General features: G+C 48.0%; 2 protein-coding genes across 13 annotated transcripts in view; one reads left to right on the top strand and one right to left on the bottom strand.

Moving 5' to 3' along the window:
* MARCHF8 (membrane associated ring-CH-type finger 8) overlaps positions 1-12,676 on the top strand; it is a 123,762-nt gene extending 111,086 nt beyond the window's left edge. For 11 of the 12 annotated variants that reach the window (XM_081790504.1, XM_078434537.2, XM_078434536.2 and 8 more), the window contains 5 exons: positions 3,363-3,445; positions 3,693-4,532; positions 5,954-6,134; positions 8,110-8,257; positions 8,682-12,676. In XM_081790504.1, coding sequence (XP_081646630.1) covers positions 3,363-3,445; positions 3,693-4,532; positions 5,954-6,134; positions 8,110-8,257; positions 8,682-8,986 — 1,557 coding nt within the window. In that variant the 3' untranslated portion in view covers positions 8,987-12,676. The remainder of the gene's footprint in view (positions 1-3,362; positions 3,446-3,692; positions 4,533-5,953; positions 6,135-8,109; positions 8,258-8,681) is intronic. The other variant, XM_060642161.3, reaches the window with a different exon arrangement.
* An 8,894-nt stretch (positions 12,677-21,570) lies between these two features.
* ALOX5 (arachidonate 5-lipoxygenase) overlaps positions 21,571-25,568 on the bottom strand; it is a 50,345-nt gene continuing 46,347 nt past the window's right edge. The window contains exons 10-14 of the mRNA XM_060642135.3: positions 24,818-24,996; positions 24,407-24,528; positions 23,951-24,051; positions 23,433-23,603; positions 21,571-22,298 (exon numbers count right to left, since the gene is read on the bottom strand). Of these exons, the coding sequence (XP_060498118.1) occupies positions 22,119-22,298; positions 23,433-23,603; positions 23,951-24,051; positions 24,407-24,528; positions 24,818-24,996 (753 nt within the window). The 3' untranslated portion in view covers positions 21,571-22,118. The remainder of the gene's footprint in view (positions 22,299-23,432; positions 23,604-23,950; positions 24,052-24,406; positions 24,529-24,817; positions 24,997-25,568) is intronic.

The following is a 25,568-nucleotide window of genomic DNA, read 5'->3' as shown; positions in this document are numbered from 1 at the left end:
AAATCAACTGGGAATGGAATCTCTATGTAATCCAGAGGTTTATTTTGTGTAGTTGATTATGACATCTTAAGAAGAGGGGTTTTTATGAAAATTTTTTTTGTGGTGAGATTGCTTTACATTCTTTTTTTCTTTTCTTTCTCCAAAATCTATTTATTGGGATAGTTTCCCATTCATGTCGATTCAGGGTGCTTTCAGTGCTGCTTCCGTCTGAAGGAGTGTCCTTCTGTGAGCCTTGCCGATCCTCTGTGGGCTGGCACAGGACGGTGGAGCAACCCACACACAACACCACTTTGCACGTGTCTGAACACATGGTGATTTTGTAGCACCCTGGGCACCTCACGTCCAGGAAGTAGGAGCTGGGGCTCTGCACCAGGCACTTCTTGTGCTTCCTCTTGTCTTCTGAGGGCGGATGCAGGAGGCCCTTCGCCGAGGGGCCTGTTCTCCAGGGCAGGTCATCACTGCAGGAAGCTGTTTTACACTCCTTTCCATGACCACAAAGTCTCTTGTTTGAGGACGGACAGAGAGCTCCAGGAGCACGCGGCTTTAATCTTGTTGACACGTAATTTTCTCATTATGAACATTTACACATACTTTCATCAACAGCAGTCCTGTGTGGTCTGATCTTGTGGAGGAGAAAGGGTGTTCTCCTTTTCCCTTAAGGTGAGTGCTGTTGCCCCATAACTTCCCCCATGCCACCAGCCTGCTGCCTCGGGAAGAGTGAAAGAGCTGTCCAGGGGACTGCCAGCCCCTTGACTTACCTTGACTCCCCTGGTTGGACCCTGGCGCTGTATTTGAACTGTATTTGTAGGCTTCCTTTTGTCCTTGCTGTTGATGATCAGTCCAGCCTTTGAAATCCTCGTTGGTAGGTTGATAGATGTTTTATTCAGCTGGATACCAGCTACGAGTTAAGCTCTGTAAAGTTGTTGATGCTATGCTTTGGTGATCGTTTTACACGAGGACTGGTCCTGAGCTTCAACAGGTGCTCCTCTTCAGCTGATAACAGCCGGAACCTCTTATGGAAGCTCTCATGGCCCCACGAATCTTGCTAGTTTTCTCATTCAGCTGGCATAAGGCATTTGTTGGTTTGTATTCATATAAAACAGCAGTAAGTAGATAGTTAAAATTTCCTTGAAAATCATGATCTAATAAGAGAAAAATTTTCTCTGTACTTGGGAGGCTTGTTGAGGCTTGGACATTTATCATCTTGCTGAAAAGTGTCTCATGATATTTTTTGTGGCATTGGAGAGAATGAAATGAGGACAGGGGCCCAGACAGAGGATGCTGAGCCTGTTCCTGTTTCCCAGATAAGCAGACAAGGGTCTTGGGACCATTGTCAACATCTCATAGGTGTGACGCTCTGCTCTAAGTACAGACGTGACTGTGTGCATTCCCAGGAGTCCACCTGAGACACGAAATTCGTGGGGAAGTGATCCCAGGTCCTGTTGTGTGTGCGGACTGTCCGGCTGCCTACTTGGTGCAGGCCTTGTTCTCCTCTGAGGCTCTTCGCCCCTGCCTCCAAGCACTCCCCCGTTGCGGGTGTGTAATGATGCAGTCACCACCCAGACTTCCCTTTTGGACATGGATCACTTGAATTCAGAGCAGGAATGAGAGGCCATTTTCCCTTGATTTCAGCTTCTTGTCTGAGACCCATCTCTTCCCAGGACGCTGAATATTTTCCACATTTAGTTAGAACATGTGGATACTTCGGTGACTCAGAAGAGGTGCTGGTTGAGTAACACTGCATGATTTTAGCATATACATGCTGTATGATATCATGTAACTGCCTGGGCCAGGTTTCAGGCTGAGCTGGATTTGAAGTGACATTTAATTCTCTTGCTCGGGAGCAGGAATAGTGGTCCATTGAAGCCCTCAATCAGAGTGCCAGTCCTGGCTCTCTTCGGGTGGGTGCATTTGCTGGAGAAGGCGGATGGGGAGAGCTTCTGGACAGTGGTGCTGCCTGTCTTGGTGGCTGGCCCGTGGCAGGGGTTCTGTAACTTGAGTGCCAGGATGAGAGCACACCCGTGGAGATCGCACTTAGCAAGAGTGGAGGCTAAGCCTCAGCTGGGGAATTGTGGGCCAGAGTGGGGCTCTTCAAAACAAGGAGCAGTACTGAAGGCTACTTGGGGGGCCTGGGGAAGGTAGGGAGGTGATGTGGGCTTGCTCTTAGTAATGGACTCCTAGTACTGTTTTCATGTGGCCGTTTGGGTTGTGTTGTGTGGGGCACATGCTCACTCAGGCTGACTGTCTGAGGAGGGAGGAATGCATTTATATGAATATGTATGGTGCTCTGAGGGCTATAGGAACACAGGAATTGGCAGCCTAGAGAAGGCAAGGACCACACAGAGGTTGTAGGAGGCTGGGGGACCCTTTAGCAGTGGCTCTGCTTCCTCAGCTCAGGTACACCCTTATATTCTTGTTCCTCTCCTTCCACTTCTCTTCTTATTATGGTGCTTTCTCACCTTCCTAGAGCTCTTGTCTCATTTTGGGTTATTCACAGCCCCTCAGTACTCCTGGTCTATGCCATGACTTTGTGCTATATGTTCTTTCGAATTTAAGTTTTCTTATTTTTCTTAATTCCCAATCCCATGACTAGGACTCTTGGGAGCCTTCTGTGCTCAGCCCCCTTCTGGGCCCTGGGTTGAGCTGTGGATTGGTGGCTCTGTGGTTAGCTAGTCTCTTTTTTGTGTAAAGAGCTCTGATAGGGTAGCAAGGTTTCACGGACCCAGTGTGAGGTTAGTAGTAGAGAGCACTCACAGCCTGCTATACCCTTGATTAGGCTCATCCCCAGAACCAGGTTAAATAAAGAGGGCCAGGTGCGAAAGGTGAGCACTGGCATTGTCGGCACCTCACATTTCTTTTGCATTTGCATATACCATCTAGTACTTGGTTCCTCCCTCCCTCCCTCCCTCCCTCCCTCCTTCCCTTCCTTCTCTCTTCCCCCCCTCCCCCCACCTCATGCCCAGCCTGGGGCTTGAACTTACAACCCTGAGATCAAGAGTCACATGCTCTACCTGCTGAGCCAGCCAGGAGCCCCTCTGTCTAGTACTTGGTTTCTTGATTTATGTATGAACTAATTAAATTTAGATGCTCAGGAAATAAAGGACCACTGAATCTGCAGGAGATCGGTATTACTGCTCTGAAGTCTTAAATATTTCTTGGCTACACTGTGACCCACATAAAGGGAAAGAGTGCTGTTTGATTTGTTTGGTCTCAACTCATAGGGACCTAATGGATGTTATTCACTGAACAGTAGGAAGGGCAGATGTTCTTAGATTCTCCATCCATTGCCGTTCAGAAGGGGATGGTGTTCACTGTCCCCTTTACTCTTTCCTCTGAAACTGACTGGAGGTGTGTCGTTGCAGGCTGGGGGTTCTTCGTTGGCGTCGGCTCCAGTGTCCGCCTTCTCTCGCACTTCTGTCACGCCATCCAATCAGGACATCTGCAGGTAACGCTCTGCTTCAGATGTTGCCGTGGTTCACGTGACATCCCAGAAATAAGCATTAGTGCCTGTAGGTTCTCGATTTTCCATTTGCTTGGTCAGAATGCCTTTGCTCTAAACAGCTGGCCCAATTTTATGTGCTGTTTGCTCACCAAGTTACCACATGAGTCTCATTTCTTCACTTTGATGTCTATTCTCTTTTAAGATTGTTTTTTACTTTCTGTGCTTTTATTCCACTGTTCTCTGCATGCAGTTCCAGTGCAGTGTGTTCTGAGTGTTGTCACCAAAGTCCCGTGCAGTCTGCCGTTGTCTTGAAAGCTCCTCAATGCCAGAGTTCTCTGACACAAGGGCTCACTGTGACAGTTATCTGTAAAGACACATTGTCAAAGAGAAATTCCTGTGGTTCAGAATGGACCCAGGCCTTGAAGCCTGCTGACAATACCAAAGCCAGAAGAATACTAAAGTTCTCAAAATCCCTAAACGATGTGGGTGAGAAGCCCCAGAACACTTCGGAAAGTTTTGACTATGTGGAAAGAACTCGCTCCGAAGGGAAATTGATACTCCCTCAAGATCCAGGTCTCAGGATTAACAGGTTCCATCAGAAGGAAAAAAAAGCACAGCATCACAAACCTCTTGGCAGTTCCAAACATTCTTGCGTTTCATCCCTTTCTGCCAACCGTTCAGTTGCCTCAGAGGTGGAAGCTGGCAAGGGGGGCATCCACGTCCCTCTTTTGGAAGAGAGAGCGGATGCTGAAGCTGTGTCCAGGAGCCGGCGACTGCTCCGGTACCTGTTCTCGCTCTCGCACGGCTCGAGCGCCAGCAGCCTGCACAGGTTCCATGAGCTGGAGGGCTGTGCCGCGCCCCTGCACACCGCCAAGTCCTCCAGCGGGCTGGCAGGGAGCATGGGCTTCTGCTCTGATGAAATGGGAGACGACGATGTCTTTGAGGACAGCGCATCTGCAAAATGGAAGAACAAGGTCCTGCGGGCACCCCTCTGCTCAGTGGAGAAGGACAGTGACCTGGATTGTCCTTCTCCCCCCTCTGAAAAATGCCCCCCCATATCTCCTGTATCCACATCAGGGGATGCCTGCAGGTTGGTTTGCCAAGAACCATCATTCTGGCCATCTCTGCTCCCCATACCTCTGTGGCCTCATCTTGCTTTAATATGTGAAGTTTCAGGAAAATGAAGTAATGGGTGGTTATAGACAATTGTGGGTTAATAATTTTCTCCAGAAGAATGGAGTATTGGTATCATTTGAAAAACCAATTTTTATGACATGGGTCCCAAGGTAGTTTCACAGATGATAAAAGAGGGAGAAGCTACACATATTAAAGGCCAAGCTGACTCTTCTCAACCAAAACTAAGTAGACTTTGCTTAAGGAGATTGGAAGAAAGAAAATAGTATCTCCAGTTTTCCAGCTTGATGATCTAGACGTTAAGCCTTGGCGGCCCCTCCCAGCCTCATTTTTGCCCTTTGTTCCACTTGCAACACAGTGTGCATGGGAAGAGGCCGTTCTTCAGTACCATCTGCCTTCCTTCTTTTTAACTTGGATGCAGCCACCTCTGCCCTCATCCTTTCTCCACTTCCACCCTTTGTCTTCCTGTGTGCAAGCATCCTTGTCTGGCCTCCGGAACCTTTCAGAATTTGCTTTTTGTCACCAGGCTCATCCTTTCCCCATTCTAGCCTTTCCCTAGGCGCCCCTTCTCCAGGCCAGCTGGTACATTTCTAACAGTTGTCTCCGAAACCTCTCTCACAGAAACAAAGAGCTGAGAGTCTGGCCAGGGCCAGGACCTGGCTCCCCCCAGGTCAGGTGTCCCTACCTGCTCTCCAGCTGTTGGAAGAGACCCTTCTGTTTCTCACAAGTCTAAGTTCTTTGAGGTTAGTAGCTATATCCTCTTGTATGCACCCTTAGAAGCCATGAATGGTTTAAAATTCTCATTTCCTCAAAAAAGAAATAAAATTGTAGCCCCTTATCATGGGGTTTTTGGGTCCAAGAGAGGTTCTGTGTTTTCTCTGTTTACTCTCTGAGGGAGGACGGAGACGTGTAGTTGTGTGTGAAGGTGAAATTAGTGATTATAGATAAAAGCAGATTTGTCATCTTTTTAAGTCACCGGTAATTTTGGAAGGTAGAGTGCTGGTTTTGTTTCACACAGAAATTTTTTCCCCTAATTATTTTAACATGTTCTGAAAGATGCTTCCATGTTGCCTTAAATTCATCTCTCAGTGACATTTTTAAATCTTCCCAAAAATGGCTGCTTTGTCATTTCTTATATCATTTTTTCCTCTCTGATGCCAAATGCCATCCAGACTTTCCATGTTGGTGCGGTAAGCTAGAAGTTCTTAGCTTGTAGTAATCATTCTCATCCGTGTCTGTGCGTTTTTGTGCTTGTAGTCGTTTCTGTGATGTTTGTCGCTGAAAGTTTTCTTTGGGGGGGGATTGACCTTCCCCCGAAGCGTCCTCTTCCCCTGTCGTGTGGCCCTCCCGGTAACGACTGGCCTTCCTTTGCTGCAGGATCTGCCACTGTGAAGGGGATGACGAGAGCCCTCTGATCACCCCCTGCCGCTGCACAGGGAGCCTCCACTTCGTGCACCAGACCTGCCTGCAACAGTGGATCAAGAGCTCCGACACACGCTGCTGTGAGCTCTGCAAGTACGAGTTCATCATGGAGGTCAAGCTGAAGCCTTTGAGAAAAGTACGTGTGAGGACACGTTCAGAAGTGCTCTCGCCTTGCTGAGACGAGGGCCCTGGGAAGAGTTAGCACCTTGGACTGGATGGAGCCGTAGCTTGCTTGTGTTCATTTCTGTAAGAAGTGGGGGCTGTGCATACATTCGTGCTACAGAAGTCATCGTTTCCGTTTCTGATTTCCCACTCCCTCCTCTCAGGAAGAAGCTCTTTCTGACCATTCAGTCCTAATGTGTTTTTCCGTCAAACTAAGACTGGTTGCTTATCTGTGTCAGTCATTTGGCCGTTGGCCACAGACTGTTTTGTGACATCTTAGGAGTTAACTTTGTACATATTAACTGCTCATGTCTTGCCTCTGAGTAGGACTGTACATCAGACATCAATTAGTATCTCTCTCTGACACAGAGCACAGAATGAAATAGTAAATTTATTTGTATATATTGTGATAAATATTTGCTAGTTGGCAGGGTGAGGGTGGATGGGAAAAGAAAGGAACCACAGGCTTTACATAAAACGCACCTCTCTTCAGGCCCCAGGTCACTGCCCCCCTCTGAGCAAGCCTGATCTGGCAGCTGCCGCCTGTGTAATGGTTTTCAGTGTGTCTTTCTATATGCCCAGCATACAAGGTTTTGTTTGGAAGAATGAAAGACTTGTTCTTATCTCGGAATCTCAATATGTCAGTTCAAGGAAAATCACATGATCACATCGAAACACCTGACAGTGCGAAGGGAACGAAGATTAAGTCGCGGCGGAGCATGTCCAACAGTTCAAGGAGGAAGCATTGGTTGTGGGCTGGAGCGCTGGGGGAGGGGAGCGGTGGTAGCTTCACAGAATGTTTGGGTGTTGAAGCCGTTCTTGAAGGAGCAGTAGGATTTGGAGTACAGCGAAAGGAGTTTAGAGAGGTCACATTGTCTGTGAAGAAAAGCATACACCGAAAAGGTGAGGGTGAGCATTTCAGGACCGTGTGAAAGGCTTGGACTGAGTGTGTCTTGGGGAATAGCCGGAAATCAGGGAGCAGAGAGCATTTTAGGAGGGAAGCCAAATGAAGATACCGTATAAAACCACAGCAGAAAGCCATCTGGATGTTGGAGAAGACAGCTGCAAACTACTTAAAAAATGTTTTGCCCCATAAAAATAATAGAATTTGTTGGATACCTACTCTGTGCTGGCCTCTCAGGTGAGATGTGTAGCCTTTGACCAATATAAACAATCTAGGAGGCTGTACTTTCAGCTTATCCTATATAGAACCATCTGGAAAGTGGCTGTGATTAGGGCTGGCCAAGGATATGCAGAGTGTTTATGCTTTGTTCTTTCTCTCTACCCTTATGTGTTTTCTTCTGATTTGGAAAGCAGTAAATGAAAAAGAAAATCTGGCTATTTGGAGCAAATTAATGAGCTCCTAGAGGAGATGGGACTGGCAGAGCCTGCTTATACCAGGAACTCTTAGCATCGATTTCAAGCTGTTGCTGCCAAAGTAGCAAAGGACCAAAGAGTGAGCGCCTTCCGCCATCACTGTCACGATGTAGTGTGACCATCTGCTAGTGTGTTGTGGCGTCATCAACCCTCTTCCCCTCACTCATGCAAGTCAGCAAGGCAGGGAGGTCTCGTGTGCCACCTGGGTCTGGGGCCAACATGCCGTTTTCATCAGGCCAAAACCTAGAGTCCTTTAGCTAGCCATTAGTTGTTTGCCTGCAAGAATAAGCAGACAAAAGGATTGATTGGTGGTTGTGGTTCATAGCTCATCTTGATCCCAGCTTCTTTTCATTGCATACAAAGTTGGCTGTCGACAGAATACCAGTGCCTGGTACCTAGTTGAAGCCAAGTGGTTTAAAGAGAATGACTTGTAGTATTTGGGGAAATTCATCTAGGTTGGGGAAAGGGGAGGGGGGAAAAGCCAGTCTTACCCATCTACAATGCTGTCACCTTCATTGTAGCCCTTTACATTTGGGGGCCTACACCTCATGCTCTGCGTGTTGTCTTTCCAGTGGGAGAAGCTGCAGATGACGGCCAGCGAGCGCAGGAAGATCATGTGCTCAGTGACGTTTCATGTCATCGCCATCACCTGTGTGGTCTGGTCCTTGTACGTGCTCATCGACCGTACCACTGAGGAGATCAAACATGGACAGGCAACAGGTATGTGCTCAGAGTGACAGGTGAGCTCGGTATGGAGATCGGGTAACACGCTGGGGTCATAGGATTGGAGTGTTACTCCAGATTGGTATTTAAGTCAGACTTCAGATGTCTGGGTTTCTGGAGTGAGAGCATTAATTATGAGGTACCAAGCATCCTTTTCGGATGATTCTCTTGCTGTGGTGAGTAGTTTTAAAAAAACCCAGTCAGAAGAGATCAAATCAGGGAAGGAGAGAATCTCTGCAGACTGTTTCCTAGAAGAGCACGAGGATGAGAGAGAGTGGACACCAAGGACACCCTGCCTTTGGTGAAGCTAGATGGATGAGTGAAGAATCCATTGGTTACGGGAAGGTCAGCAGTTGTGTTTAATTACTTCAGATCTTAAATTAAGTGTGCTGATAGACTAACTGGGTTTTTCCCCTTCCAGGAATCCTAGAATGGCCCTTTTGGACTAAATTGGTGGTTGTGGCCATCGGGTTTACTGGCGGACTTCTTTTTATGTACGTTCAGTGCAAAGTATACATACAATTATGGAAGAGACTCAAGGCTTATAACAGAGTAATCTATGTTCAAAACTGTCCAGAGACCAGCAAAACGAATATTTTTGAAAAATCTGCACTAACAGAGCCCAACTTTGAAAATAAAGATGGACCTGGAACCTGTCATTCCGACACAAACTCTTCTTGTTGGACAGAACCTGAAGACACTGGAACCGAAATCGTTCATGTCTGATTTTGTGGAGGGTGTAGTTTTCCTGGACATCGATGAACAGCTGAAGGAAATTGTTTACTGCCAATTCTGTACCTTTTTTTATGTCCTTTAATAGCATAGACCAGGCGGGCGACTGTTTTTTTAATGGCTTCTCTTTTTCTAAACCCTCCTTAGTGAATCTCCCAGAAAGCCCTCACATTGGCTGTGCGCGGCGGGGGTCCCACTTCTGCCCGCACTTCCACGGGAAGGGAGGTCCCCGTGACACTGCGAGGGGGAGCTGGCTGGGTTCTGGCCCACGAAACCTTGAGCAGTGAGAGAATAAAATGCCGGACCCTGAGAAGAGCAGGAGCCGGGTGGCACCCTGGCCTCAGCGCCCTGCCTCTCCCGGTCAGCAGCAGTCCCCCCACTGGAGCAGAATGTGTGGGAATGTCTAGTCATGCCAGAGGATTTCCTCCTCACCAAGAAGAGCCTGGGGAGTTGATGCTGCCACTGACGTTTCTCCCGAGCAGACTGGGCAGTGGTGCTCTGTGCGTGGTGGCGAGCGATTCACTGAGCAAACAGCACTTTACAAAAAGAGAATCTTTATTTTGTAGTATGTGTGTCCAGCGGGATTGACATTTAAAAGAACGTCTCATTTAGAAGCCTTCCCTTCATGACCCTGATTACCTATCTCTTTTACGTTATGATAGATCTAAAACCCTTTTTGCCTTATATATTCTAAGAAACCTGACATCTGCTCTGTGTCCATAAAAGGAACTTGTGGCTATAAAACAGGATAAACAGGCCTGAGGCTTTTTCATAATGTTTCATGAGAATTAATGAACACCAGATGGCAATTTGAGCATAGTTCCTGTGGTTTCAGGCCTATTATATGGCAAGTCTTCATGTCACAGGCCTGCCCCAAATATTTTTTTTTTGTCAACACTGAAAAAGAAGGTTTTGTGAGATCTAAACAAAAGGAAGGAAGTGAGTAATTAGAACAAAACTGAATGTTTAAAAATGATTCCTTTATGGACAACCTCTCCGGTTCGTGCTGGCTTCACACTGACGGAGTGAGCACACACCGCCCTGGTCTGGGGCATGCACACTGCAGGCACTCCTGGGCGCCGGCCACCTTGGACAGCTTCTCCTGGGTGGCTCTGTGGATCACTGCTCAGGGCAGAGAGACAGACGGGCTGGCTCTGGGACAAAGGCCAGGAGCGAGTAGCAAACTGCCATGGCCCCACTGGGTCACTGCCCCCAGCCACACCTCCACCCATTTATCGCCTTAACTGGACTGGACAGCGAGGACCCTTTAGGGGACCCTGGCCCTGTAATCAGTTCGTTCTGTCATCAGGGATTATCTCCTGTACCATTTTCATAAGACAAAACCAAAATCACCACCATCAAATGGCCTTTGTCCCTTTAAAAAGTCTGCTTAAAGTTCTGTTTTTAAAAACCCATTTCTCTGCACCAGGTAAATAAGAGTCATCTCCAGAAAAATAGGCCAAGAGGGTCTGCAGTGTAACATCATCATGCCCACAATACTTCCTCTCCAGGTGACTCTGCATCTGCAGAGCTTCCTATAAGGGGAAGGCTGCTTGGGCAGGGGAGGGGGTGTCCTGCCCTCAGTCCTCTGAACCTTAGGTGCCCCACCTGTCCTGTTTTGAGGATGAAGCAAACACAAGATGATTCCTTTGCCTTTCAGACTGGAAGTGCTATGGTTAGTTTTGAAAGCCAGGACGAGGCCGAAGTGTGTCTAAGCTCTGGGAAGGGCGTGTGGTAGCAGGCTTTGCCCTGCCACCTCCTCCTACCCAAAGTCTGACTCGTCAGGATCACGGATCCCTGTCTAAGGATCTGCTCTGCCGTGGCCTTCCTCTGGTTGGGCAGGCACTATCCAACCATGGCAACCCCTGAAAATAGGTCAGCCTGCTCTCGCTCTCTCGCAGTCTCTATCGCGCTCTCTCTCGCTCTCTTATCTCCCAGGCCGCATCCGGTCCGCGCCTGTGTTCACTGTGCCCCAAGTGCAATTACCCACACCCCTTCTCAGCCTGGGGACTCCAGGAAGCTACACGCTGTCCACTCAGGGGATCTGAGTCCTGGTCGGCCCTGCCTCTACCCCTTAGAAACTGCCCAGGCAAGGCCTCTTGTCCCTGCCATCTTCTTACAGCGAATGAGTAGTCACGTGAAGACTGGGATAGAATTTTAAGTGAGAATCCTTCCCCTCTCCCCTGATGGAGGCCCTTATGCTGAAGCTGAAAGTCACTGAGACTTCCTGCAGATGGGAAAGTGTGCTTTAGGTAAGGGTAGCTGCTGGGCCGCCCACCCGTCATGGCTGGCACCCCGTAGAGCAAAGGTGCCTTTATAACCATGACCGCTGTGTTGCTCCCATGCCTGACCAGGTTGTCACGTGAAACCCTTACTTCTTTTCAGGAAGGCCTAACACCATCTCATCACCTCCACCAAACTCCTAAAAGCCTTCTGCCTGGGGACAGTCCATCCCACGTCCTTCTTTCCTGTTCTGGGATGGCACACAGATGTCCCCTTGCCTTTCTCTTTTCTTGTAGGTTCTAGTTGAGCTCCTCTCACCCCTTTCTTAGTCCCGGCCTTATTCCCCACCTACTGAACTGGGAAGCCAGAAGCCCTGGAAAGGTGCTGTGCTGCCATCTAGTGGGGGAAGCAGATCTGCCAGGTGTACCTTTAATCCACATCAGCTTGCCCTCTAGTTCTTTGGGGGTTATTTATTCCCTAGGCTCCCCGCCCCCTCCCATTCTGCACCTGGCTTTGTGGGAGGATGACACTTGGCTGAACCAGAAATGTGGGATGAGCCTGTGGGTCTCAGGGCCAGGACGGCTGATACTTGGGGGCCAGGCAAAGGGGAGAGGGAAGTGGCTCAGGGGTGTGGCCAGCTAGCTCTCTCTGATTTGGCCTTTGCTTCCCCAAAAGTATCAAAAGTACAGTATGGCTCGAGGGCTTCTGACTTTGGCCGCCAGCAATAATTTGGTTTTTTTTTTGTGCCCGAGTTGATTTTAAGAATTCCTGGAAACTATAAAAAGGTCTCATCCTGCTCCAGGCCTCTATGTCTCCTCCTTTTTCACCTCCTTCCACCGTTTTCAATCTTATGGGTCTAGTTTTCAACCTTGCTGGCGTGCCCTCCCTGGCTCCAGACATGCAGGCCCCAGGCAGTGGGCCAGCGCAAGCGCATTAGGTAGTGCCTGCACAGTTAGGGCTGCTTCTGCTGCCTGGTGGGTCAGCCACATGGCTGGCGGAGGCCTGCAAACAGCAGGGCCGAGATCCACGATGCTGTGCATTTGGCCCGATGCAAAGACACTTTTTGAATACTTTCCCTTTTAGATCTGATTTGAAACATGCAGCTTCCCTCTCCAGCCCAAGGAAAGACCGAAACATAAGGGAAGAAAAGGATTTATCTTTGTTTCGGAAGTAATTAAGTTGTGCAGCTATTTACCTATTTAGATGCAACGTTTATAGAAAGCTGATTGTTAATAAAAACCAAATTTACACTGGCATGTGTGGTGTAGTTTCTAAAAGGCACTTCACATTTGAAGATTTTCTTAACTTGGAAACTTTCTAGTTCTCTAAATGTCTGGTTTTGTATCCTTTTGTGTATGTTCACTGTTTCTCAGTATTACCACTTGAATAATTCTCTGGGGGGTTGTTTCTGTTATATACGGGGTGTCTAATTGCAGCAATAAAGCATCTCTTTAAAAAGGAGTTTTGCCATGAAAGTATTTTCCTGCAAAAAGCCTGGGAACACTGGCAGGCATTCCAGTGGTTCTGATCCCCTTTCCCCATTCCTCTGGCTTGCACATTGGGAAAGAAAATCACACAACCTCTGGAGGTATCTGTTTTCCTCAGCCTGTCCCTGCAAGGGGGGACGATTCCCCCAGACGCTGGTGGTTGGTGAGGACAGGGTGGTTTCAGGGGTGCAAGCATGGGAGTGAAGACCGAAGTAGCTCACACAGGTGTGCTGCTTTCAAACATCCAGGCTCTACTTGGACTCCATTCCCTATGAGAAGCCAGATTCAAGTTCAGGATGGGTATGCTAGTGGGACCATTGGAACAGATTATTGCCTTACTGGCCTTATCTGTTGAAACAGTTACTGAGTCACAGCCTAGCTGAGGAAGGGGACCCAGGGAGGACCAGCAGGATCTCTGGCAATAGTTTGGCCTGGCTGCCCCTCCCGGCCTCCAACAGAGCTTCCTGTGTTGTGGTGTTGCCTCCGGGTCTCGAGACTGCAAACTGCCCACAGGGCTGTAAGCGCTGAGGACGGCACCTGCCTTTACCTGTGTGCGTGAGGTGAAAACAGGCCAGGATTGCCCTGTATATACTGTACCCTAGGCGAGCCCAGAGGATTCGTCCACCGGTTAAGGGTACCGTAGTACCTACCAGGAGACTTTGGAGCTAAGCAGGAAGATATTTGGCCAAGTGTCCTTGCCAGTCTTCTGGAGCTGTTGAGGCTTCTGGAGGAGGATACGACCATGTAACAGCTGAACAGGTACGTGCTTGTGGGAGAGGGGGGAGCCGGGAGGACCCCTGAGCTAAAGTGGTCAACTATTGGCTGGAGGGGTTGTAGCAGGATTCTCACCCAGAGAGTCCTGACACTGAGGCTTTTCTTTCCAGGAAGCAACTTTATTCGTGCCAGCACTGCTCAGTTGGGTTCGTACCCAAAGGACTGAGCCCCGAGTGCCATATGGCATAGTTTTTCATATATTTTTTACTTCTTTGTCTCCCATATGAGGTAACACACAAACATGTAGTCTGATTAAGTGGTCTCAGGTTACAGGGTCGGGAGCAATGTTGTCAAGTATGTGAATAGCAAGGTTGCCTTTTGGGTTTTGTTTGTTTGTTTGTTTTTTTGCCCTTAGGGAGGGGACCCTACCACCGGGTGAAGAGGGTGGAGCTGAAAGAAGAATCTGCTTTTGTAAGAATGTGAGGTGGGGGACACTGAGGGGAGCCTCTATTCTTTGGGGGATCCACTGAATTTGATGAGTTTGGTTGCAGAGATGCCTTGTTGCGCACAGGTTTGATGATGCTGTCCCCAGGCCTTTCTGCCCTTTAACACCAGCCACAAAGTGGGGGTGTGAGGGACTGCAGGCACACTTCCAGGGAGCATTTGCATCCTTGGTCAGGGCAAACCCCTTGCAGGCCAGCCTCTTGTTACATAAATAAACTCACAGAGGTACAGCTTTGCCCGTTAATTTACATATTGACATACTTACTGTTCCTCATTACTCAGGATGTCAGGCTGGCCAGAGGAGGATCCATGACTCATGGTGCTAAAACAGAACTTCCCAGATGACCAGGGGTGACTGGCCTCTCTTTGGGAAAGATGTCTGATTAAACATTCAGGGGCGGGGAGGGGCCAGGGGAGGCGTACAACCATCAAAGCTGTCGGCACGGTAAAAAACAAAAACGAAACCAGAACAGAAAATCAAACACAGCCCTTGTCTCAGGGAAAGGCCTTGAGCAGGAATAGCACTGGGAGGCAGGGGGTTCTGGGCCACAGTCATGCAGTCAAGGCGTCACATACTTTTTACGTATCTGAAATACATAGGAAACGCATGTTCCTTACTGCAGTCATCACCTCACATCTTGCTTTTTTCACCTAACAACTGGATTTAGGCAGAGATTTTAAGGTTGCTAACTTGACTTTTGAGGTTAGAAACAAAGCTGAAACACCACAGCCATGACATTTATCTTTGTACACTTGCGGGGGGGGGGGGGGGGCAGTTCTGAACATAAGTTCCTAGAAGTAGAAAAAGGGGTAAAAGTTGCAAAACTGACCTCCACAAAATTATTCACTTACCTTCCCACTGTGAGAATCTTAGTCTTCCTTCCTTACATTGTATCATGTGGGTGTTAGTTTTTTAATTGTTACTAAAATGATTGCCATTCCCTTTTCTCTCATTGATGTTTTTACTTTGCATTTCTTAGATAAATGAGGTTGAGCATCTTTTGTTTACTGTGCATGTCTGCTTATGTGAATTTCCATCCCTTGGCCATTTCTCTTGGATTTTTTGGTATATTTTACGTTGAATCATAGGTGCTTGGTGCCTTCAAAAAAATTTTTTTTTAATTTTTTAATTTATTTTGAGAGAAAGAATGAGCAGGGGGAGGGGCAGAGAGAGAGGGAGACAGAGAATCCCAAGCAGGCTCTGCACTGTCAGCGCAGAGCCCAATGTGAGGCTCGAACCCATGAACTGTGAGATCATGATCTGAGCCAAAAGAAATCGAGTCAGACCTTTAATCAACTGAACCACCAGGCACCCTTGAATCATAGGTGCTTTTTATTTTATTTTTCATTTTATTTTTAATGTTTATTTTTGAGAGAGAGAGAGTAAGCGTGAGTGGGGTGAGGGGCAGAGAGAGGGAGACACAGAGTCTGAAGCAGGCTCCAGGTTCTGAGCTGTCAGCAGAGAGCCCGACGTGGGGCTTGAACTCACGAGCTATGAGATCATGACCTGAGCCAAAGTCAGATGCTTAACCTACTGAGCCACCCAGGCGCCCCCATAGGTGCTTTTTATGATGAAAGAACATTAACTTCAGTTTAAGTAACTGGCAAAGAAGTGCAGTTCGTGAATTTTTAAAACATTTTATTATGAAATTAAAAAAAATGTTTATCTTGAGAGAGAGAGAGAGAGATTGAGCCAGAGAGGGGCAGAGGGAGAGGGAGAAAGAGAATCCTAAGCAGGCTCTGCTCAGCACAGAGCCCCATGTGGGGCTCGATCCCATGAACTGTGAGATCATGACGTGAGTTGAAATCAAGAGGTGGCCACTTAACCGACTGAGGCACCCAGGTGCCTCTGAAATTTTTTTAATATAAAATTTTAAATAATTGCATAGTATTCATATACCTTAGTGTTGCATAGAATTCATATACTTTAGATTCTACAGTTAACATTTGGCTATATATGCTTTACCACATATTTTCATCTATTAATCATGCTGTTCTTCCATCAACTTACTTTTTTAATGCATTTCAGAGTAAACTGCAGCCAGAAGTACACTTAACTTCAGTTTGCCTTTTGTTGACTAGAATTCAACATTTGTTTATGGTTCTTTTTGTTCGTAGGAAAAATTTACATACAGTGAAATGTATAAATCTTACGTGTACCATCTGATGAGTTTTGGCATGCATGCCAAATGTATGCATCTGTATAACCCCAAACCAGATGTTCTGTATCAAAATGTGGAACATTATCTCAATCCTGAAAATTCTGATGCCCCTTTCCTGTTCACCCCTGTTCCCATACCCTCCAAAGCAAACATTGTGCTGATATTTGGGGTTTAGCTTGTCCTGGAACTTAATTTTAATTTTAATGGAGTTGCGTAGTTTATACTTTTGTGTAAGGGTTCTTTATGTCAGCACAATGTTTTTGAGTTTCATCTATGCTCCTGTATCAGCACATTCCTGTTTTATGCTGCATAATGTTCCATTGTATAAATATAGTTGGAGACTTGCGCTGTTTCCAGTTTTGGGCTATTATGAGTAGAATAGTAAGATTATTTTTGTGGACATATGTTTTCATTTCTCTTGAGTAAATACCTAGGCATGAAATGCTAGTTCAGAGAGGATAGAAATATGTTAGTTTTAGAAGGAACAAACGTTTTTTTGAAGGAGGTGTACCATTTTACATCCCCACCAGCAAGGTGTGAGGGTTCCAATTACTTCACATCCTTGGTCCAACATTTGGTGTTGTCAGTCACTAACCTGAAATACAAGAATTTTACTGTTCTCATAGATGTGTAGTTGCATTGTGGTTTTAATTTGCATTTGTGGTTTTAATTTGCATTTTCCCAATGACTAATGATGTTGAACATCTTTTTTTTTTTTTTTTTTTAACATTTATTTATTTTTGAGACAGAGAGAGACAGAGCACGAACGGGGGAGGGTCAGAGAGAGAGGGAGACACAGAATCTGAAACGGGCTCCAGGCTCTGAGCAGTCAGCACAGAGCCCGATGCGGGGCTCGAACTCACATACCGCGAGATCTATCCCTCCCTGACTAGTGCTGTGTCTCTCTCTGTCTCTCAAAAATAAATAAATGTAAAAAAAAAAATGCACAGATTGTATGTGGTCTACCAAACCTAAAATATTTTACAGGAAAACATGTGCTTGACACTGCTATGGATTTAAAGTGTGTATCTTTTATATTGCATGTTGTTGGATATTGACTTTTAAAATTATTATGCTAATCTCTGCCTCTTAGTTGGAGTTTTTAGTCCGTAAACATTTGATGTAATTACTAAGTTGTGTCTACCATTTTATTATTTGATTTTTTTGTCCTTTCTGTTTTTTAATTTTTTTTTAACGTCTGTTTGTCTTTGAGAGAGACAGAGACAGAATGCGAGTTGGTTAGGGGCATAGAGAGAGGGAGACACAGAATCCGAAGCAGGCTCCAGGCTCTGAGCTGTCAGCACAGAGCCCAACGCAGGACTCGAACTCACGAGCTGTGAGATCATGACCTGAGCCAAAGTTTGACGCTCAACCGACTGAGCCACCCAGGCGCCCAGTCCTTTCTGTTTTTGTTTCTCCGTTCCTCTTTTTCTGCTTTCTTTTAAATTATTTATATATTTTCACAATTCCATTTTAAGTCCTCTCTTGGTTTTTCACTATACTTCTTTACATTATTTTTAGTGGTTGCTCTAGGGATTATAATCTACTACTTAAAATTTCACAAACTACTTAGAATTAATATTTGACCATTAGATATAAGATGTAGAAACCATGTGGCGGAAAAAGTCTATTAACATCCATTGCCTTTTATGCCATCTTCATATTGTGCTTACATGCATTATAAATGCCACATGACAATGCTATAACACTTGCTTTAAATAATCATATATGTTGAAGGAAGAGGGGGGAAAGTCTCTTAAATTTACCAAATATTTGCCATATCGGACACTCTCCCATCCTTCCTGAAGATCTGAGTTTCCATGAGAGCATTTCTTGTAGTGTAGATCTGCTGGCAGTAGATTCTCTTTATTTTACTTGAAAATTTCTTTATTTCATTTTCATACTTGAGGAACATATCTGAGAATTCTGTGTTGGTGATTGTTTTCTTTCAGTGCTTTACTTTTTTTTTTTTTTTTTTAAAGTTTATTTTGAGAGAAAGAGCATGAGCTACCGGGGTAGGGGCAGAGAGAGAGGGGAGAGAGAGAATCCCAAGCATGCTCTGCACTGTCCACACAGAGCCCAAGGCAGGGCTCGAATTTATGAACCATGAGATCATGACCTGAGTCAAAACCAAGAGTTGGTTGCTTAAGAGACTGAGTCACCAGGCGCCCCCTTTTAGCGCTAAAAAATGTTGTCTCAGGGGCACCTGGGTGTCTCAGTCGGTTAAGCGTACGACTCTTGACTCAGTTCAGGTCTTGATCTCACGGTTGTCAGTTTGAGCCCTGCCTTGGGCTCTGCACTGGGCATGGAGCCTACTTAAAAAAAAAAAAATGTTGTTTTGTTGTCTTTTGGCCCCCACAGTTTCTACAAATTTTTAAAAATTTTTTTTAATGTTTATTCATTTTTTTGAGAGAGACAGAGCGTGAGTGGGGGAGGGGAAGAGAAAGAGGGAGACACAGAATCTGAAGCAGGCTCCAGGCTCTGAGCTGTCAGCACAGAGCCTGATGCAGGGCTCAGACCCATGAACCATGAGATCATGACCTAAGCGGAAGTCAGACGCTTAGCTCACTGAGCCACCCAGGTACCCCTGGCCCCCACAGTTTCTGATGAAAAGTCATTTGTAATTCAAATCATTGTTTCATTGTATGTCACCTGTTACTGCTTTCAAGGTATCTCTTTAATCTCTCCTTTTGAGGAGTTTGACTCCTCAGGTATGGGTTTCTTTGTATTTATTCTGCTTAGTTTTGAGCTTCTTGGAGCTATAAGTTGTTCTCTCACCAAACTTGGGAAATTTTTGGCTTTTATTTCTTCAAATACTTGTTCTGCCCCATAGTCTTTCACCTTCCCTCTCCTTCTGGGACTCCAATTACATGTATGTTAAACCTTTTTTTTTTTTTTTTTAACACATTTATTTTTGCGACACAGAGAGACAGAGCATGAGGAGGGTAGGGGCAGAGAGAGAGGAGACACAGAATCTGAAGCAGGCTCCAGGATCTGAGCTGTCAGCACAGAGCCCAACGCGGAGCTTGAACTCACAAACCGTGAGATCATGACCTGAGCTGAAGTAGGACGCTTAACCAACAGAGCCATCAGGTACCCCTGTTAAACCTTTTGATATCGTCCCATAGATCTCTGCGGATCTGTTCATGTAAACACATTCTCTTTTTGCTTCAGATTGGATCATTTCTATTGATCTGTCTTCAAGTCACTCTTTGCTCTGTTCTGCTGTATTAGTTATTTTTTCCAGATAGTTTTCAGTTCTATCTAGAATTTCCATCTGATGATTCTTTTTCCTCCTCTTCCCAGTCTTCTCCTCTTCCCCTCCTCCTCCTCCATTCTCTTTTACAATGTGTACTTCTCTGCTGAGATTTCCCATCCTTTCATGAATTGGTAACATATTTCCTGTAACCCACAGAGCATAGGTATAAAAGCTTCGTTGAAATTATTCTCTATTAAGTTCAACATCTGTGTCATTATATGGCAGTTTCTGTCAGTTGTCTTTTCCCTGAGAGTAGATCACATTTTCCTAATTCTTTGTATGTTGAATAATTTTGGATTGTGCTCTGGCTAATGCGAATGTTCTTTTTTTAGAGATTCTGAGTTCTCTTATATTCCTCTGAAAAGGATTTTTTTAAAGCAAGCAGTTAACTTGGTTGAGCTTAAATGGAAAACGGTTTAAAAGCCCAAATCTTGGGGTGCCTGGGTGGCTCAGTCAATTAGGTGACCGACTCTTGTTTTGGTTCAGGTCATGATCTCACGGTTTGTGAGTTCAAGTCCCGCATCAGGCTCTGTACTGTGACAGCATGGAGCCCACTTGGAAGTCTCTCTCCTTCTCCTTCTGTCCCTACCCCACATTTGTGTGTGTGCTCTCTCTCTCTCTCTCTCTCTCAAAATAAATAAACTTAAAAAAATTAAAAGCCCAGATCTCACGATAGTTGTTTCATCCTCCATTGAGCTGTCTGCAGTTTGCCCCCTGCCTGCTCGCTTAGGGGTCCGCTGGAGGTTTGCACAGAAGTGGGGCTTCCTGAAACGCCCCTGTGGCAGCACTGGAGTGGTGCTACTGAATATCCAGCTGCAGGGGAACTGACAGGGCCAGGTGCAGAGAACATATTTCACTGACAGCTCCAGCTGCCACACCTTTGGATCTATTGTGACCTTCATTCGTGTCAAGACCATTTTTGTCATTCCTGCCTGAAGCAAGATTTCTATAATGGGCCACTTTTGCTTGAGGACTCCATATTAGCTGGAGCGAGGCTTTCATGGAGGTGCCCTGCAGTCTGGAGCCCATTCTACCCAGTCCTTCCTTCCCTGTCCCCTGCCCTCCACAGGGTTGGACCTGCATCACCCTTCCTCTCCCTTCCTTTGCTCACGTGGCCTTGCTGATTCTAAAGGTTGGTGTGTTGGACATGGAGCCGAGTGAGTGCCTTTATCACAACCGTAGTTTATGAAGTCCATCACCAAGGTCACTCACAGTGTGGACAGTTCTCAGAGGGATGGAAGGGAGTTTGGGGTCTGGGCCTCACTCTGGTACCCATCCCAATGGTCAAGTTTCCTTAGAGGGTCTTGTGGTTTCAGGAGCACATGCATGCCTTCTCCTTTGCTTATTGGCCCTGGTGGAACCTTTTACTTAGACATTGAGCTTCTGGCCCAGCACATTTCCAGGAACTCTGGAGACCCTGTTGGTGATTCTGAAGCCAGGGGCTGGGGGTTATAGGTTGGGTCTGTGTGTAGGAGGAGGACACAATGGATCACCATGCCCAAACTCAGGGCTGGTTCTGCTTCTTGGGTGTGGGGAAAGAAATTCATTTTATATTTTCTTTTATTTTAATTTTAATTTTTTAATTTTATTTTAAGTTTATTTCTTTATTTTGAGAGAGAGAGAGGGGCAGAGAGAGAGGATCCCAAGCAGGCTCTGCACTGTCAGTGCAGAGCCTGCCACGGGGCTCAATCTCCCCAAATGTGAGATCATGACCCAAGCCAAAATCAAGCGCCAGATGCTTAACTGAGCCACCCAGGCGCCCCAAGAAATGCATGTTAAAAGTCATTTTGAGTCCTCTCTTGTTGGAGAAAACATCCCCCAGCTTCCAAGAGAGTACCTAGAACATGTCAGGTGCCTTGCAGGAGGAAAATGAGGAACCAGACCTGGGGCACACAAGGAAGGTGGGTGGGGTCCTGGTCCTCCAGGGGATCTGGGTCCAAGGGAGAGACCGTGTGGGAGGATGACAACAGAAGTTTAGACAACAGCCTGGGAGATAGGTGAGCTGTGGGCAATGATGCCTCCCTAGACTGGATGACATTTGAGATGTATTCTGAAGAAAATTCAGGAGTTTCTGGGAAAAGAAGAGGGGGAACCACCTTCTATCCCGATGGGGTTTGAGGGGGAAGCTCTTGCTTAGATGGAATCACAGTGATTGTGGCTTTTTCTGTGGGGCAAGGGGATGTGAGCTGTTTGGGGGTGACTGGAACATAATACATGGAAGGACACCTATTTTAAATGCACTCCTTTATTTTTATGACAGCCAATTCTTAATTCATTCAACAAGGATTCATCTGGGTACCTACTATATGCAAGAAATTGGACCAAGCATAAATAGAACAGAAAATAATCATTCCATGTCTCCCAGTAAGAACGAACATCTATCAGTTGTCCTGACTTGCTGTTGCTGAGTGGCGTGCAAGCACTGAGCTAGGCGTAGGCAGGAAGCTACACAGTCCTGCTCTGTGTAGGACGTGTCCCTGCAGCGTATCCACATTGATCGAAGTATGGGATTCACTGAAAACTAGGGAACAAACTGGAAAATGCACCAAAGCTTAGGCTGAACGTGGCCCAACCTGGGCAGCCTTCGGTTTGAAGCCAGCCTGGGGCCTGGGAGTGGAATTGCCAGGAATCCTGGCAGCCTCAGAAGAGCAGGCTGCCAGCAGTGCTGCCCCAGGGCCGCCCGGTGTGCCTGCCCACCTGGGCAGGCTGGAGTCTGGCTGCTGAGCCCAGTCGCGGGTAGTCGGCCGTCTTCAAGGGAGACTGGCCCGGGTGGCCACTTAGATGGCCACGCTATTGGGAATCCGGTCTGGGGACAAGTAGTAATATGGCAGCTTCTTGTTCTTGTTGCGCTCAGCAATCACGCTGACGATGGCAGCAAGGTTCTTGCGGAATCGGGCCATGGCCTCTTTTACAGGCTTCTCGATGAAATGCTCTTCTGGGTACATGCCCAGGAATAGCTAAGGGCCCAGACACAGACAGACAGACAGGTTACTCTTTGACAAGGGGGTGTAAACTGATAGGCCTTGCTTGTCTCACCCCCAGAGATGATCCCTTGGAAAGTCAGCAAGGGAGCACCTGCTCATTTCCCCCTCACCACCTGCCCCCCTGCTGAGAGTACCCCAAGAATGCTCCTGGGCTGGGGTCTTCAGATGAATGGGCAAAATAACTGCCGTGCTGCAGGGTGGCCACAACAGCTTGTAATGGCGGCAGGTGAATGCGGACGCTGTCGGTGGTCCCAGCTGTGCTGGGAATGTGGCTGTGCAGTCCTGCTTGGCCCTGTTCCTGTGTAGCATCCCTGCCTTCCCATCTGGGCTCCGGGCAGCAGGGACACAGGGGTTAGCACTAGCCTTTCCAGCCCAGGAGAGCCATGGCCACACCCTGTTGGGGTGCTGTGCTCATTTGTATACTCACGTGGTGACTGCAAACTAAAACTAGGCATATTTAAAAAAAAATTATTGGATTGTTAAAATTGGAAAGTTTCATACCCAGGGCTGAAAAGGGTGGGATTTTGGACTTAGTTTGTGGAGGGCAGATCAATCTCAACGTTCTTTGACCCAGAAATTCCTCTACCAGGAACACATCCTCTGGCCCTACTAAACATGTGTGCAAAGACACATATACAAAAAAAAAGATGTGAGGGACCAACACATTTGCAAAGTCCCCAGAACAACCTAAATGCCCCCTAAAATGCCCACAGGCCTGGGGGTGGTTGGAGTGGTAGTCATTCTGTGAAACACTGAGCAAATGCCATGGGGTCGTGTTTGAGATACTGAGAAACCCAGCTTTGACATTAGGTTAAATAAGGTGTATGTGCATGGGAATGTCTGGAAGGATACCCAGAAACTTCTTAGTTGTTACCTCCGGGAAGACAACAGTGGAACAGAGTGCCTGTTCTCTCCTGTCCCTCCCTCACCCTGAGCTCCAACCTGGTGCAGACCTAAGAACCCCCTGGGTACCCAGCCCTGGAAGTCAGGACTCCCTGAGAGCAGGCGTCCAGCCTAAGCCCTTAATCACAAAGCCCAGAGAGGGAGAAATGGGTTAACTCTGGGTGACCTGCCCCTAGAAGGGGCAGAATGGTGTCCAGTGCTCACCTCGTTGTCTTGGAACTGGCTTAGTGCCCACACTGCGCCCAGGTGCCAGCAGGAGCGGCCACGGTCTGGCAGCATATCCACGATCTGCTCGATGGTGACCACGCCCTTGGTTGTTGGCGGTGGGGCCCGCATGGTTGGGGGGGCATTGGGGATCCAGGAGCACCAGTCATACTGTAGGGACAGCCACAGACACATGGGGGTGCCTCCTCAGCCAGCCACCACCCATCTGCGGCTGGCCATGCCCCTACCTGCCCGACAGAGCAACTGCCCAGGTGCCTCCCACCCTCCTCCATCTCCTCCTGCTCCAGCAGGACTGGGCCACAGTTCCCCACTCCGGCTGGCACCCTTGGCTTAGTGGGGAGAATACACTCAGGGAACGCGAAGTTTCTGGCCCCGAGGCTGCTGGAGATCAGTCCCGGAAGACGAGGAAGAGAGGTGGCCCTGCCTGGGCCCTTTAGGAGCGGCCTAGGTGACTCTGGCAATTTCCTGCCCAGAAGACTCATCCTGCCTTTGCCTACCTGGCCAAAGTTCACTGCTGCATGCTGGGCGGAGGCTGTGAAGATCACTACTGTCAGGTACTCCGAAAGCTGCTCTCTGGTCTTGATGGACTTGGGGAAGCCTAAGGCAGAGTCAGAGGCTGGCTGGGGAGGGACTGATGACCCACAGGCACCCTCCCCCAACCCTATCCCAGGACCTGAGCACCCCCACACAAGGGTTTGAGGGGCCCAGGCATGGACAAGACACTGTAAGGGTTGGCCCAGTGTTCCTGATGTTTCTGACCCTGGTTTCAGTAGCTGCAGAGAGTCCCTGAGATGTCCCCATAAGACATATTTGTGGGCAGGGCTCCCTTGGGGGCTCTGGCCCCAGCACCAAGTGCTAAGATGGATGTCATGGGCCATGATCGCCCGAGGAAAGTCAGAGGTGAGGAAAGAGCAGAAGAGACAGCTAGAAGGAGAGCTGGGGGCAGTCTGTACCTGAGGTCTTCTTGCCCCGCATGCCATACACATAAACGTCCTTCACAAAGTCCTGCAGCTCCTGGTCCTCTGCCACCACCTGGTCACTCTTGTAGTAGATGCCTACCACCTCGGCCGTGAACCTGGCTCAGGAGGAGGGCCCAGCTAGGAGTGGGTGACTTGGCCAGGGTTTGCAGGGCTGGGTTCCTGAGCTCAAGGGCAGGGCTACACTGGTGGCCCTGTGACTTATTCCTTAATGTCCAGGCTCAGGTCACTCACCCCCGCCCCCACCCACATACCTTCCTTCCTCTATCAGTGCCCTGACAATGGAGCCATCCACTGGCCCGCTGAGTCAGTTGTCAATGCCCTGGTCCTCTTCTCCTCCAGGACACCCTGCTCAGAGTGGGTCCTACAGCCCCAGCGTGCACTCACGTATTGATGGCCTCCCACACCAGGAGCCCATCGTCCCGGTAGAAGTAGTAGGGAATGTCTTCTGTGCTGTCCATTCCCCGAGCTTTGATGGCCTCTGGGAAGCACAGGGAGGTATAGGTCAGGTCCTGCATGGCCCTCTGCACCATCTGCACGTGTCCACCGCCCCCTGTGGCGTTGGCCTTGAATGGGAGGGAAGAGAGCACTGTGAGCTGAGGTCAGTCGCCATTCTTCCTTCTTGCCCAGGGCTCACCGTAAGAAACCATGAGCGGGCACTGGGAGACCAGGCACATGGAGGGGCAAGTCCACATCCTGTGGGTTTAGGAGGTGGGGTAGGAGGGATGCTTAGCTCCGAGAATGCCAAGGGCAGCCCAAAGAGGCGGTTCTAGAAATGCACATCTGCTCGATCTCATGCAAGGGGCTGCAGTGGAGGGGAGTGTGCAGAGACCGGGGGTGGGAGGGAAGCTGTGGGAGGGCAGGGCCTGCTCTGGTTCTGAGCACAGGCTGCCCTGGGGTGAAGAGAGGGGCATATACCAGCCACCATGACCCACACAGGTCTTTCGAGGGCCTGTTGTGTGCTTAGGTGAGGGCTGGAGAGAGGCCCAGGGAGAAATGCCGGTCCTCATCCCAGCTGCTGAGATGTAGGCACTCATGGTGGCTGAACAGTCAGGCCCCAGAAGCTTCAAGGAGGACTCGGGTACTGGGGTGCCACACATTGGGCCACAGGTCATTTGACCCAAGCCGGACTGTTCAG

Source organism: Panthera onca, chromosome D2 (assembly GCF_046562875.1).
Source record: "Panthera onca isolate mPanOnc1 chromosome D2, mPanOnc1 haplotype 2, whole genome shotgun sequence".
In the NCBI taxonomy this organism is placed as follows: domain Eukaryota; kingdom Metazoa; phylum Chordata; class Mammalia; order Carnivora; family Felidae; genus Panthera; species Panthera onca.
Note: the sequence above shows the minus strand (reverse complement) of the source record. Positions and strands in the feature narration are given on the sequence as shown.